The following is a 16,050-nucleotide window of genomic DNA, read 5'->3' as shown; positions in this document are numbered from 1 at the left end:
GAGTCTAAACTTCAATTTAGGGAAAAACCCAAGCATATCTCCTGGCAGTTTAATGTTAGTGTTATCACACTGCTGCAAACAAATGTCCATACTACTGAATGTTTTACTTGATGTGTGGTTATTCTTTGGAATTACATTTTCAAAATGAGACAGTCAAACATGCCTCTGAAAGTGGCATGAACATAAAGCCACAGACAATGTTTGCAAATGTGTACTGTATATATGACAATAATTTTCAGTACGTTTTGTCAGTTCCATTGATTGCTCGTAGTTTCCACATTTGACTCGTAACAAAACTGCCAAAATGTAGTTTTTTGATACTGTCAATGGGGCTGGCCAAACAATTAAGTCTTGGAAAGGGAGTACGAGTACTACAAGATTGCAGTACCTGTTTTAAAGAGATAAGATTCATGAAAGTACACACTAGTATATATGCCTAGATATAGTATAATCAAATGTGAATTTGGAAGTTTCACTTTTTAAAGTAAAGTAGAACAAGTATACTTGCTGGTGTGTGTGCTAGAAAATCACAGAAAGTTGCTCTTTCCCTAGGAAGTTTGGTATCTGCCTTTCACTTTCCCAGCTCAGTACTCAATTAGTAAGTGCTCAGACAATCTATTCTCCTTCTTATGGCAATATGTCAAGACCTGGCATTCAAAGAGTAATTATAAATAATATTAATTAATGAGACTGGCATTTAAGTTCTGCTTTCTATCAGAAGACATAAAGCATGTTTGTACAAAGGAAGGTAGGTATCACCTCTATTTTGTAATTGAGAAGTGAGGCACAAGATATTAAATGAAGTTTCTGTGGTTAGCCAGGAAGCTTGGAAGCAGAGACTAAAATGGGCACTGGTAGTCCCAAAGCTTATATGCTGGATCATTCTAGAAAGTAAATATTTTTCACCACTAAATATCACATAAGAGGACATAACAGAAAGAGAACACATCTTTTCAAAAGGTTTTTAGTGGTTTCCCCTGCATATTAAATACACAGAGGCTGGTGTACAGTTAATTAAGAAGAAATGTCACCAGGAATGTATGTTGTTACAGGATAATGGTTTCCTGCTGATTGGGATGTGCCATGAGTAAGATAAGTGAGATAATTTACTAAGCAACAGCAGCACATTTCAGGAGGCGTATATCATGCCTTGGGTGGTAATACAAGGAACAAGACTGAGAAGTCTGAGCAGCTTTAACCATCCACAAAGTGTAATAATGACTTAGAAGAGCCAACGCTTCAAGTCTCTCTTGCTGCTTTTATGAAATGTAATTTAAACAAGGCAAACAGTAAGATTTGCTCATTTACTGGGCATTATGAATGTGATTGACCATTACTGACACTGCTGATGACCAATCAAAATCCCCAGTTGTGATCGGCATTTTAAACTAATAAAAATGTAAAGGGCTAAAGATGGCCCTTTAGAGATGCTTTCACACCATTTATTCAAAACCTTGCTAGTTTAAAGGAGAATATTAAGATCTCTGAACAGAAGAATGCTGTGGGGAGTAATACCTTAAACACCCATGGTCAAACCCTAGCTACAAAACCGTAGTGAATACTAGATTTGCTGGAATCACTGAAAATTTCAAATGATTCAGCATTTTAAAGATGTTTCCTGTTATAGCAAAAAAACCCCACAAAAACAAAAACAAAAAAAACAATACTCAAGCTACTCAGAAAAAAAGAAACAAACAAGACCTCTATCTGCCTATTCCCTTTCATAAGGATGTTTCCAAGTGAAACACAGCTCTGCATCTTTATTTTGCCAGTCATCCTAAGTTTTACTATATGTCATAACAGACTTTAAAGATAATTTTGCTTCTGAGTGTCACAGTAACTCACAGACCTACCCTAGAAACTACCAGGCTGGTTGTGCTGACTCAAGTGTCCAGGCCATGCTACAGTACTTTTCTGATATATCAAAAATTGTGACGGTTAGAACTCGTTAAAAGAATTTGAAGCACCAGTCAGGCTGACTGAAATACAACCTGATGCAGTTACCAAACAGCAGAACAGTATTTCAGAACAAGAGAAAGAAACAACTCTTTCTGACCCAATCAAAACACGTCACATAGTTCCTTAAAGAAGGATTTGATTTTTATATCAAAAGACTCTTTCCTCTTTAAACCTGCAGCAAGTCTGGAATCAGGCTCCCTGCTTGCAAATCTTTCACCTAGCTAGAGGAAAGGAAGAACAGACAATGCCAGAATGTGCTGGCTTGCTCCAAAAAAGAATGTGGCACTATCAAAGCACTAGCAATCCTCAGTTCATGGTCCCTTATTGCTCTTAGCGTAAGATATAAGAGCATCTTTGGCTGTATGTTTTGATGGCAGAAATGAATACCTTGTCATGCTTTAAAACCACAGCTGAAAGACTTCTTAAGTGAACGTGACAGCATTTGAAATGCCCCATGCTGTTGCACTTAAAAAGTATGCCAATCACAATTAATAGCAACAGATTGGCTATTCCAAAACAAATAAAACCTGCAGATTTTTCTGCTGAATGAAGAACTGATGAGTGAAAACAGAAGCAAAATTACTACAATAGCCAGTCAGCCTGTCAGTGGAAATTACTTTCATTTGTCTGTATTCACAAGGGTTAGTAAACAATAATGCTTCAGCTAATATAGTTTTGTGTTATATTCAAATTGAATGTGAAATACAGGCTGACATTATAAATGGATCTATTACTCTTTCACAATGCATTTCTGAAGTCTTCTGAGTCTTTATATTTAAATTGGTCTGTAAGGTTGTTGTATTTTAGTACCAACGCTATTAAATTTGTGTCATTTTTCTGTCTAGCAAATTAAAGACTGTCCTTCTGTGTTTCCTTTGAAGGAGAGGTGTATTTGTACAGGAACCCCTCACTATGCAGAAATAAAGTGCATGCTTTAAATTGTCCTATTGGACTGTAAATTCTGCTGGAAACCTACTTGGTAGAGGGGTAAGATCTCTAAGAATCTCTAAATAAATCTCTCTCTGTAAATCTCAGTAAAGAAATACAACACAGCTTTTAAGTTCTGTGAATTACTTTCTTGCTTTTTTTCTGAAGCCTCACAATGATTTTAGTGTTCTGAGCTGCCATGTCAAACATCCAGAGTGGGGTGTGCAAACATCTCCACACGGCTTTTGAAGATCTCCAGGGAAGAAGACTCCACAGCCTATCCAGGCAGCCTGTGTCAGTGCTCTGTCATGCTCACAGTAAAGAACCTTTTCTTCACATTAAGATGGAAATTCCTGGGTATCAGTTTGTGCCCTTTGCCTCTAATACTGTTGCTGGGCTCCATTGAGAAGAGTCTAGCCCATTCTCTTTATACCTTCCCTTAAGATACACTGATCAGATCTCCTCTCAGTGTTCTCTGGGATAAACAGGTCTAACTCTCTCAGCTTTTCCTAGCATCCAGAGATGTATCTGTAGTGCTGGTACAGACTGACAGATAATTATGTGCGTAATTACCAGAAGGTATTTGTTTTATTTTGTTGTCAGCTGTTATTACCTAAGCCATCTTACATGAAGCTGTGTATTCTTATTCTACTTTGCATTATCACTCTGGTTTGTAGACAAGAATTTTAAGAAGTATATACCAAGCCAAGGTCTGCCATCCTTGATGCCTTTGGGATACATGATTAAATGTCTGCAGAAGAGATGGACTGTGGAAAGTCTCGGTAATATAAACCAGACTGGGCCATGCTAGATGCTGCAGGGAAGGAAGGAAGAATCCAGGAAGGCCTGAGTAACTTGGCTGAGTCTAAGAGTTATATGGGGAAAACTGAGGTAAAGCAGGAGAGGGAGGAAAGAGTATCTGACACAGTAAGATCACTTAGCACTGGTGACCAGCATAAAGTTGGTTCAAAACATTTTCAGACTTCTTTGGAACATAGCACTTACTTACACTAAGGATGAATAGTTTTTGAGAATGTGATGAGAAATACTTTTTTCAAGCCCTAGAAATCCTCCTTCTCTAACTAGACAACTACAAATAGAAAACAAGCTAGCATGAAGCGCTTAAAAAACTTCTCATGGTTTGCACACTAGGCTGCTGCATGCTTTAGAAAACTAGCAGCACATGGCTCACCAGTGCTCCTAGTCACTCACGGAAGGATGGCAACAGGAGACGCACAGCAGCCATCTCAGTTTCCCTCTGTCTCTTACCTTGTTGCACAAAGGATCCATACACGAACCACATGGAGTTGTAGAGTGTTGTGGAGGTCATAGATCCCATCTGAAGGCGAGGAGGGTTGAGCCAATTCAAGAGGTAGACCAACAGCCCTACTAGCAACACGGTACCAGCTATGCATGCCCACAGGGAGAGGTCAAATGGTGCCAAACAGGCAAACATGTCCACTGTCTTCTCTGCCTTCCGAAGTAGTACGCCCACTGAGTAGTCCATATAACGTGTTGTGAAGTCCACCACATTTTCTCTGTCGGGGGTGATGGTTAAGGCAGAGATCCCTATGTCAGCTCTCTGAGGAAAGAGGAAGAGAGAATACTATGCATTAACAGGAGGTACAGAAAAGATCTTTGCTCCTCCTTGATCTGCAGTGGCTAAACTTAGTATGAAATAGCAGATGCCAATGCCAATGTTTTAGGCTCAATATATATAAACTCAGAAATGTGAGTAAGAAATGTGAGTAGCAGAACAGCCATACCACCTCTGCTAGCTTCCATGAACAAACTTTGCTCGGTGGACTCAGACACCTTAGCTTTTCAAGTTATTATTTTCCAAGAAGTAAAAACACTTTCAATGTAGGGAATAGCTCAAGGAAATCTACTTCTGGTCATTCTTCTTGGACTATTGATGCCATCATTGTTTCTGTGGCTTTATGCACAGCATTTATGATTAGAGGAAATTTGCTCCTGACAGAGCTGTATGATTTCCAACTATTTGTTGATATGATGCTCATGATAAAGGGCTGCTGAGTGATGAAGGGATTCTTATATGTCCTGGGGTGTTTGGGGTACTTGATATTCTGAACAATATCAGCCTCAGCAACTGCACACAAAGTGCAGAATGGCAGGTAGCACACACAGATCCTTCTCTGCTAGGTCCTCCATATGCTACTGATTTATGCCATTTATTTTTTTTAAATTTTTGTAATTTAAAGAACCCACTTCACTTGAGGAGGGGATGAATAATATGTTTTGATCCAATCAACTTATTCCACAGCATGTCTGGGTATTAGGTCTCCAGAGGCAGCAGGCAAAACTAAAGCAGCTGCTGTTTTCCTTTATATAGACAATTTGAACTGCAGTGAAAGCAGACACAGTAACAGTTTAAAAAAACCCCCAAAGTGAAGAAAGACACTGTTAATTTTAGATATTTTCAGACAAAAAAAGAGTATTTAAAATACCTAGAGATGCTACCAGTTCCATTCAATTCATTTTTGATCTGCTTAAAGCAGTGTGTGGTCTTTTGGAAGGGGGGAAGAGAGCACATGTGCATCAAAGTGTCAGTACCGAGTCAATTTTATTAACCGCGTTGAATTTCTTTCTCCTTGTCCAAAGGCAGAGATTAGCAGCTCCTAAGAAATGTGAAACATTAAGTGACAAATTATGGAGCTGAAACTGATTAGAATCAAATTTGCAAATCATCTGCAAAATACCATCTGTGAGACACTCTGTTGCCCACGGTACAGACATACGTTTAATCACAGTGCACTGAAGTCTTTGGTTTACATGATGTGCTTCATATTAATTTTCGTTGTCTTGAAAAACAGCACTAAGTAGCTGAGGGCCCGATGATTTAAGCAATAAAGCACTTGAAAATACTGGCCTGTTTATAAATCATGAACAAGATCTTCATCGTTAATTTGTAGTTTAGGTTTTGTAGCATCTTAAATGAAGCTATGTTGATGTACAAAGCTGAAAGTGTGGCTTTGTAAATTAACTTATAAAATTACAGAACTTTTAGCCAACAAATGACTTGAGTGATTAATATCTCCCAAGTGTTTTGCCCCAGCTGCACTGAGCAACATGCAAAGCAGACATCATGCACAATGTTTTCCACAGTAGTGAATAGAACTGCACTTTCAAAATAATTTCCAAATCTGAAAGTCCAGTGCTCTGTACCAACAACTGTCAAGCACAATAATCATATTTAGTGTACAAGGCTATTTTTTTTCCTGAATGTGTCTTGAAACATGAAGTGGGATATGGAATGACATACTGAACCACCAAGTGATGGATGTAACTCTTGCTGTTTAACTTAATGTGCCACTGAAATACTTCCATGCTGTGCTAGATTATTGCGAAGTTGTATTCAAGTTATACATGGAAGATTTGTAAAGATCATTCAAAGAAAACCAATATAAATTAAAGACAAGGAAAAGAAAAAGAGCATATTTCTCCATGAAATACAATGAAGGGCACAGTGTGTGATATTTATGGAAACACTGCTTGTATTTCACATCCCTGAGGAGCAGTCTTTCACATTCCATAACATTACAGTTCCACTCTGGATATCAGCCAGCTACGAGAAAGGAGCAATACTGTCCTAATGGAAATGTTGCATTTTCTTCGCGATACGGCAGCAGCGATCACGTTTTAGTTATGTCTCGATCTAAAAAATTGCTAGCAACGTAGAAAATGAAAAGGAGAGGGAGAAGTCTGGACTTCCCAGTACTCCTGTGTTTAGCCATTTTTTCCATAAAATAAAGGTCACTCTTAACTACAACAACTCATGTTCCTAACTTACAAAATCAAATAATGAACACCAGATTAGTAGAAAACTGTACGTTTAGCACAGAACTAGGCTTAAGCTTCACTCAGCAGCTGATCCACTGAAGGTGAGCATTCTTAATTATGTACAGAATCTGTCACCATGTATTAAATTGGAAGATGGAAAAAATTAAATGCTTGTCATTAACACGTCAAATTGGATCAGAGAAGACATCAGTTTGAAGGATTCAAGGTTCACTTAGCGCTTCTGAGAGAGAAAAGCAAACGCATATGATTATGTCAATATTTAGATATAAAGCTGCCAATCTGAATTATAAACATGTAAAATTCTCTACTCAGTTTTTGCAGTGCCAAAATCAACCATTGGCAACTTAGAAGTCTGTTTTAGCATATTTTGGATTAATGAAACTGTGAATCCTGAGATCAGTTCTCTGGAAAACAGTAGAGGGCATTATTTTTCTTTAGGTAACCTGCTTAGGAATTTATATAAGTTGATAGCAGGTCTCCTGAGGTCAATGTAGATCTACATTACCAGGATCAAAAAATCCAAAATAAATGAACAAATAAACAGGCCTGAAAGTTTTGCTACCTGTCACAAACTCAGCTCATCAGAAATGGTTTGAAATCCTTCTGTTCTATTGCTTAAGCAGGTACGCCTTATATACATGTAAAGTGATCTTAAGATGATTTCTGTGGTACATGACCAAGAGCAGGGGGAGTACATATATTCACTTTAAATTCCTCCACAAGGATTTTTTTGTTAATCCATTTTTAACATTGAACCAAGTTGCACTGAATGTTGGAAGGAAGGAACAAGCCACAGCTCCACATGCCACACAGTCCTTAACACAGACATATAAAAATTAATTGCAGATATAGTTTTACTCAAAGTAACAAACCTACAAAAATAATTCTCCTTGTCCTCAACTGTTTTATATGTTACATTCTCATGTTGGCTTTCCTGTATGCTTTCTGCCTTTCTACACTGTTCCTCTTAGGAAGATGCACTTGAGAGAAGAGCCTTATAGAGCATTCTATTGCTGATAGTTTGTGGAATTGTTTCTATGCCATTTGATTCCTGATGGCTCATCGGAAAAAAAATCATGGCAATTTAAGTGGCGTGGCACAATGTGGGAAACTGGCTTATAAATATAAATATCACTGGCATGTCCAGAACGACACTAGAAAGTCTACCGTCCTCTCCCAGAAGAGCCTTTTGCTGCCTCCTTTGCTTGTCACGCAGGCTTGTCTCTCTGGTAACTTGGCCTTGAGGTTAACCGAAGGAAGCGCTGCAAAACTGTATCTTATGGCAAAAGAAAGACATGCAGTAAAGCATCACTTCCCCAAGATAGGCTTTAGCCTCTCTGATGAACACTGCCACTCTCCAAAATAATCTTGTCTGTAAGCCGAAGCTCTGTAAGGTACAGACCAGTTTGCATCACATTACAGTCGGTTTATTTTGAAAGAATGTGTTTACAGGAAGGATATACGTAATGTGAACTGTGTGGAAATGTGAAGAAGAGGAAGAGTGGGTTCCCTACTCAAACTAAAGGCTAGTTGCACCAAAATGCAGGTTCCAGCTCCTATTTCAGCAGTGATTGGGTACAGGAACATCTTGTCCTTGGAGCAGGAACAGTGAACTTGACAGAAGCTAAGCTCCACAAGGCGTGAGGGCTTAGGGCACATGTTTGCAGCTTAGGGCTTCATCCCACATGGCTGCAAATGAGAGCTGCCCAAGACAGCTCTCACAGGTGCTGGGAGCTGTGCAAGAGCCTGCTGCACGTTGATTCTGATTAACGCAGATTGCATCTGTTGATCCTTATCACAGAAATTATGCACTTGCTGCAGCAATTACCATTTCTGACCCTTTTCCTGCAGAGGGCACAGACATCTTCTGAAGGCGATGCACTCACGAAGAAGAGACAACAGTTTTCCACTGCGCTTGTGCAGGACTTGTCTTTTGTTAGAAATGCACTGTTTCCAACTCATTTCTGGCTTATCCATTACCAGGCAAAAAGCACTCCCCCTGTTTCTGGATTTCTTCCACACACTGGCAAGACTATCGTGTAATGCTTGATTGGGAAAATAAGGAAAACACTGTGTTTTAAACAGGTTAGGTCTTTAATTTAAAACTACTTTTTGCTCCTTTGCTTCCCCTCGCAGAGTTACCATGCAGAGAGATATGTAAGTTCTGGGAGCAGAACTCAGTTTGCAGTAAATAAAAAAGCAGCCTTCATGAACAGCTTGCACTTGGTAAGGGGTAGATACACACTGGCTGCTTGCCCAGAGGTTCTCTTGTGCCTCAAGAGGGACAGAAAAAGTGGAGAATAGAACCTTTTCTGTTAATTATACAAGGGGTAAGGAAGATGCTAAAAAAAAAATGATACTGAGGAAAAACAAGCTTTACATTCCAAGCGCAATTCTGTAAATACTTCATGTCTTCTAATTGTACAGAAAGATTTCACAACCATTAATTATTTTCATTTAAAGAAAAATTGCAGCAGACTGGCAAATCCATTCCACCTGTGACGTGTACTTACAGATCTAGCAGTTACTGCCTTGAGGGTTCCTTCCACTTGTTTGTGTCAGGTCTTGCCACATGAATTAGGAAACTGTGCAAACCATTATTTGGCAGCATTCAGATTTCATACTGTTATACTTAAAGGAAATAAAGATATTGCTGCCACCTAGGCAGGCTTTTCTTTATTGCCCGGTGTACTGGCTGCGCTATCAGATGCTCTTATCACATATAATATAGGTATAACCAAGGATTCAGTAACCAAGGCTACCAGCTGATGAAAACATAATAGAACATGTATTATTTAGACTTAAAACACATTATTAAATAATGTATTAACAACCTTACCTTAAATACTAGTTCTCCTATCAGCCCATTCCATGACCCGTCGTCCTGTGGACTCCCGTACTTGTGATCTGGCGCAACATAAATTTCATACTTAAAGCCAAGGTAATTGGCCAAAGCTTCCAGGACATCTATTGAGAAGCCCTGATACTTCTTTGGTTTTCCCAGAACATTCTCAGACACCATGACAAAGGGCTCTTCCTGAACAGAAAATAAATGGAATGACTGTTAGTGAAGTAAGGGCTCATTCCACTGAGGTGTCTTTCTTTCTTAAAGGAGGAAGTAAGTATTTAAACTACATGCAACATTTTCCAATAAAAGAGTATCAGGGCCTCTTGCAAAATGATATTCTAGGTTTTAATTTCAATAAAACTACCTCAAACTCCAGGTAAGAATCTATGATGCATTTTTAAAGTAAATTTCTTGTGACATGGTAACATGGATCCTTTTCAGCAATGCCTTCTGTCTGTACTTATGCTCAGCACGACAGACGTACACTCATATGTCTGTCCATAAATATGAAGGATTCTGCCATACTGCTGCTTCCCACCAACTGGGTAAACACTGTATCTGACAAATGTGACTATTAATTCATGCTGTAAGGAATAAAAACAGAGCAAAACATGCCAAGCTGCAGCAACAGACTTTCTCTTTCCAGTATTTCTCTTGTCCTTCTACTATTTTGCAGATGTTAATATAAACTGGATGAGTTGCTGCTTTTAAACTCCAGGCATCCAGGCTGAGGGAGAATCAGGAGAATATTTGAGTTTCTCTAAGGATAATGGGTTAACAATCATCTAAATGATGAAAAAAAAAAAAAAAAAAAAAAAAAGGCTTCAACTCTATAAGAAAGTGTATTAGATTATCAGATTACCTTTTCTCTAAGATCAATCATCTTTCCCTTATTAAAAAGAGTAATCTTTCTGATACTGTTCCCAGAAAGAGATGGTTACGGCTAAGTTCTAATCCCTTCCCCAGCTCCTCACTCTTCTTTCTTACCCTTATTCTTCCATTACCCTTAGAATCTCAAGAAAATAAAACATATACTTGCAGTAGTAGATGGACTACACACACGGCTTGTTTTAATTTTCTCTCCTTTTTGTTACTCATAAGCATACAGGAGAAAAGGGTTGATATTTTCCCCAGTGCTTGTGGCCTGAGCTCTAGGCAAATCTTAACAGGAGATTTTGTCACTTCTAGCAATGTTCTTACTTTCTTATCATGCCACAACTATCAGAGAAGAAGGGTAGGAGAGAGGTACTTGAAGTAAGAACGGGTTGCACTTAAATGTCCAAATTGACAGTCACCTGAATAGCCACACACAGTGAATGTTGCTGCTGAAACCAGTGAGCAACTGGACTTCAGTGGCAGCATGCTCTTTGTGCCTCCAGGCAAAGCAAAAAAACCCAACCAAATAAAACAACAACAAAAGAACACACACAAAAAAAAAAACAACAAACCAAATTAAAACCAAAGCATCCCAGAAAGGCTAGAGGCAAGATTACGGCAATGTGACATAAAAGGGAGGCATGGGCAAAGGTAAAATGACATCAGATTTCAAGCAGTCAAAAACTCTTTTGTCCATTAATTCATTAGGGCTAGAAAATTTTTAAAGAAAGAAGCTATATCTCGTGGCTTAGTGTAAGAGCATGAAATGCATTACAACTGGTATCATTTAAGAACTAGCTCCCTTCTTGTGGGCTGAGCCATGGTACACTGCTCTGTTATACTTGCTCACTTACAGGAGTCTGATGCTTTTTCTGAAGTTAAAAAAAAAAAAAAAAAAAAAAGCCAATACATACTTTAAAAATGAAAAAGCTAAAGCAAAATAAACTGCTGGGGATTATTCTCCTGCTAGTTTGAATCCTCTTTTCCCCTTACTATGGTGAGAAGAACTTCCTAGCTGGGAAGCCATACAGAAATTTTTAAGTTAGTGAATAAAAATCTACTGTCTACTCAGATTAGAGAAAACGGTCTCTGCTGGGATTTACTAAGCATACTGGGGTTCAACTCAAAGCTCAGATGGATGACCTCGTGTGCTTCTACCATGTTTGGAAGACGGTTTCAAAATTAGGTTATTATAGGGGTAGTTAGAACTCAAAAAGCATATGAAAATGACCTCTCTGTATCTACTCATAAGAAATTTCTGAATGCACTCTGATGTAATACTTCAATTTTGACAGTCTGTCTTCATTAAATGGAACTCTATGTTCATTACTTCTTCCCTTCTCTAGCAAAAGTCAGAAGGGGGGGGGGGGAGGGAACAAAGCAAGAAATTAAGCCCGGTTGTGAGACTGTCCATCTGTTCTCAGCGCTGATTCTAGGAGCAACGAACATTAAATGACTCATGAAGCCTAAGCACAGCTCTGTAGTCACACTGAGTGAATATGCACTGCGAGACTCAAGAACTTCTATTGTGTGCAAATGCTAAGAAACAGCACCCAAAAGTGAAATCCAGTCTAATTATTGGATTTCTCAGTATCTTTTCAGTGGCTACTGGATGACAAAGCAGGGTAGTCAGTTAGTTAGAACTTACAAGAAGCGTTACCAAGACTGACTAGACTTGGACTTAAAAACCATAACTAAAATATTTTCAGATACAGGATGCTTTTGTCTGATCATCTCATTCTTCACAAGTACTTTTTCCTCAGCTCATAAAAGAATAACCCCCCACTTTTAATTATTAGCTATTTGGCATTTCCACCCCCAGAAGATTTCAATGAAATAAGCAGCCCCAAATACTTAATTCCTTCAACAGCTTTACTGACCGCTGTTTTGGGGATTGTATTTGGCTAGGAACTGTGCAGCAGCTTGTTATTTTTAATTGAACAGCAATGTACATTACTTCACATTAGAATCAATGACCAAAATTTAATTGAAACATTTAATTCTCTCATTACAGAAATTCTCCCACTAGCAATAGTTATAAAAGTTGCTGAAAAACATAACACAATCCCCACCCCCTAATAACATTAAAACAAGATGAAAGTTTCAAGCCTAATGTAATGAAAGTATTATTTTCATTCAGTATCCCATTTTGCCAATGGGCTCTGTCACAATATTGGCAATAAATGCACCATTCTTGGATCCTTTGAATTTCCAAAACAAAACAAACAAAAAAACCCTAGAAAAAGCAATTGTGCCAAGAGACAAAGTCCCTTTGTCAACAACTGAAATCTAGTTTGCATCCTAGAAGCTGAAGAGGAAGGCTGTTCAAATTTGGCCTTCACTTGTCCCTGTCTTCACCAACAGACTTCGCATCACTTCTTTTAATGACAACTTTATTAACGATATTTGATGAAACATGAGTTAATTCAATCTAGTGAATAAACAGCACATTAAATTTTTTTTTTGTTTGTTTGTTTGTTGTTTTTTTTCCCCTTTTCTAAATTTGAACGGTGGATTCTGGATTTATCTTGTTATTGGGATTAGACAAATTTCAAAACATTAGCCACCTCACCCTCCCTTCAGTATCTCCTATTGCTTTGCAACAGGACTAAGTTTTCTTTCAAAGCCATCTATAGCAATGGTCTGTCAGGATGCAGACAAGCTCTGTGTATTGATTTTAATTCAAAATAACTTAATGCACCTAACAGTTCTTTCTGAACCATTACAGTTATATGACACAAATATGGACTGAGGCTGGAATTGATTTGAGTGTTTTAGATTATGTCCAAACAGAACAATTCTAGCGTTAACACAACTAGCTCAGATACATGAATTAGCAAAAGTGTTGTATAGGTGTATTAACTGGCTGGGAGCTTCATAAGCCACAGGGAGAAGTACATGTGAGAGCTTCTGTCTACAATATGTTCCTGTAATAGTTCATGACATTACACTGTCATACAGTTTATTCCCTTTTCTGTCTTGCATAGATTGCCCAGATAGTTGTAATCAGCGCAAGAACCTCTTTATGCTTAAAAACCAAATTCCCTGGCATTCCGTTAACTATGAGAATTGCCCCAGAATGCAAACGTACCCAATGAAACAGATGGGGTGAGGGCCAATGAAAAGGTAAGTAAGTGCTAAAGAGCCTTGAGAGGTAGACCAGGACATACAGATAAATTAGGCTGGCCCTACCACGTCACTCACTGCTCCTACCTTGCTGTCAAACTGTCATTCAGCCAGGCCCCACAGCATTTCATTTGCTTGATACACGCCTCATCTACTGTACAGCACCTGCTACTTCATAAAAATGAATTTCAAATATTAATTAAAGAATAAAAGGAGCTGGGTTCTCTAGCAATCTCTGAAATAAAAGTTTACAATACTGATGGAAAGCAGCAGGCACGTACAGCATGAATAACTGCACCATTTATGACCTACCTGTTTTAATGTAAGCTAGTTAGCTCTAAGAGATGCCAATCAGATATTAAACATCACCTTTGCCCAGTCAGATACCAGGTGCAGTTTGGATCTTGCACAGGCGTGGTAGGAGGATGAGACAGGTTCTGCTTTCATCGAGGGATACTAGTTTCTGTTGTTATATTCATTAATCATCATAACTATGAATATTGTCACAAAACCCCTTGGAGTGCACTGCCATGTATATTGACAATGAAAAATTCAGAGTGATCGAGTCATTTTCAAACAGAATCCCAAAACCACGTGCAAAAGGTTGGAGATGGGAAAAATCTAACACAAGGATTTTTGGGACCAGTCTATACCAATTCTAAATCTCTGGCAAAGCAAGGTATACCTAACCAAAGCAAACCGCCCTGATGATTGTTTATATGCTAATCACAGTACTGAGTTATCAACACTGATCGATTAAAAGGGAGTGGCTGAAACAGCTCCTGTTCCCAATTACTCAATGATAAAGAAACTCTAAACAGAGCTGGCAAGCCTCAGAAGAGAGATGGGTAGGGCAGATGTCTGAGGGCAGGAGGCAATTTAGGAATCTTATTTTCTTCTATCTCTGTGAGAAAGTAATGCACAAATGCCACTCCTTTTCTCTGCCTTGTTGCATTAATGGTACTGCTTTCAATGCAATCTTATTAAAACACTCAGTGTTCTGATTTAGCACCAGATATATTAAATACACTGATCTGCCATGTAGAAAGGGCATGCTGTTTGCGGAGAGAAGTTGTGTTAGATGAAGTCTAGCCTTAGTTTTGTAAACTGAAAACCTGCCCTGTGCAAAGACGTAGGAGAAAGTCAGTCTCATCAGTAAGTAATATGGAATGATTGCTTTTAAGTCAAAAAATTAAGAGTTGCTATAAAAGATAGTAAATAACGTGCACAATTATATCATGTGTCATCACTCTTGATGTTTTCATTCAATCATCGATTAAATGAACACATCTACCACTGTTGCTATAATTAACTACCGTTTCACTGAATGTTTTTCATTGTGTCTTTGTCTATCAGAGAACCATTTTTTCCAGCTTTCTTCTGCAGGTGGATATGGGTAACAAAGAGGAAGACAAATCACAAGGCATGGGGAAATGTTGCTGCCTAGAAAATTATGCATTTTTTTATAACTATCAATGACATAATCTAAAAGTAGGGATTTTGAAATATTTGAATTATAGCATGTAAGTTATATATAAAACATTACCAAAGTTACAACATCTAGAGATTTTTAAAAAGACTACAGAAACTACGTTAGGTACTACTTTCCTGCCATTCAAACTCACATGCATAAATGGCCAAAGAAGAATTTATCCCTTGTAAATTGAAAAGTAAAACATGTTTTTAGCTAAGATAAATGCTACCACTGACAGATATGGTCAAGTAATACTTCTTAATGTTCACTATAATGCACAGGCCTCCAATACATTAATAATGTTGATAATTTAGTAGAATGCCTTAATTCACTTAAGAACAAAATTAACACAGCCTAACAGAATGAAGAAAGTTCATGGAAGAGCACAGGATTCATCTGTGAGAGGGATACACAAGAAATGTGTATGAAAATTGCTAACAAAAAATGAGAGAAAATGGCATAAATGACATTACTCTACTGTAAAATAAACATGTATTTTCTGAGGTATCTTACACATAATCTTCTCTGCAGTTCATCTACAGTCATTCACTGATACGTATGTCCTGCTGTTTTTTAATCTTTCATTGCTTCTCACTTTTTGTTCCTCTGATTATGCATACTCTGTCTTATTTCATCTCTTTCATGCCTTTCTTTTCTCTTATCATTCTGAAAGCTACCCTGACTTCCTTTAAAGAACTTTTGTCACTTTGCTAAAAGCAGAGTTGGAGGTCAATTCCCAAAGACAGCCTCAGCTTTTAGAACTAGGTCTTAGCCTTATACCTCTTTTCTTTGTCCAAGGGGGAATTTCAGTAGACAAAAGGGTCTAAAGATGCAGACCTCCCGCCAACTCATGTTCATAAAGATAATGTCCACTTCCCTGTTTCTTACATAATCTCTTTAACAAACAGTCATGGACTTAATGCCAGTGTTTGAGAATTAACCTATTCCACATTTTCCCAACTGTTGCTGATGCATTTTTATTATTTAATTTTCCTACAATAGTCTACACTTCTACCAG

The 16,050-nt window shown here is 38.1% G+C and overlaps 1 protein-coding gene across 7 annotated transcripts in view; it reads right to left on the bottom strand.

Annotated features, from left to right (window-relative positions):
* Positions 1–16,050, bottom strand: part of GRID2 (glutamate ionotropic receptor delta type subunit 2) — a 637,614-nt gene that overhangs the window by 108,336 nt on the left and 513,228 nt on the right. For all 7 annotated transcript variants that reach the window (XR_001554883.2, XM_015861346.2, XM_032444177.1 and 4 more), the window contains 2 exons: positions 9,548–9,745; positions 4,156–4,468 (listed from right to left, as the gene is read on the bottom strand). Coding sequence is in view for 6 of the 7 variants with exons in the window: in XM_015861346.2 (XP_015716832.1) it covers positions 4,156–4,468; positions 9,548–9,745 (511 nt within the window). In the remaining variant the exon portion in view is untranslated. The remainder of the gene's footprint in view (positions 1–4,155; positions 4,469–9,547; positions 9,746–16,050) is intronic.

Source organism: Coturnix japonica, chromosome 4, assembly GCF_001577835.2.
Source record: "Coturnix japonica isolate 7356 chromosome 4, Coturnix japonica 2.1, whole genome shotgun sequence".
In the NCBI taxonomy this organism is placed as follows: Eukaryota; Metazoa; Chordata; class Aves; order Galliformes; family Phasianidae; genus Coturnix; species Coturnix japonica.
Note: the sequence above shows the minus strand (reverse complement) of the source record. Positions and strands in the feature narration are given on the sequence as shown.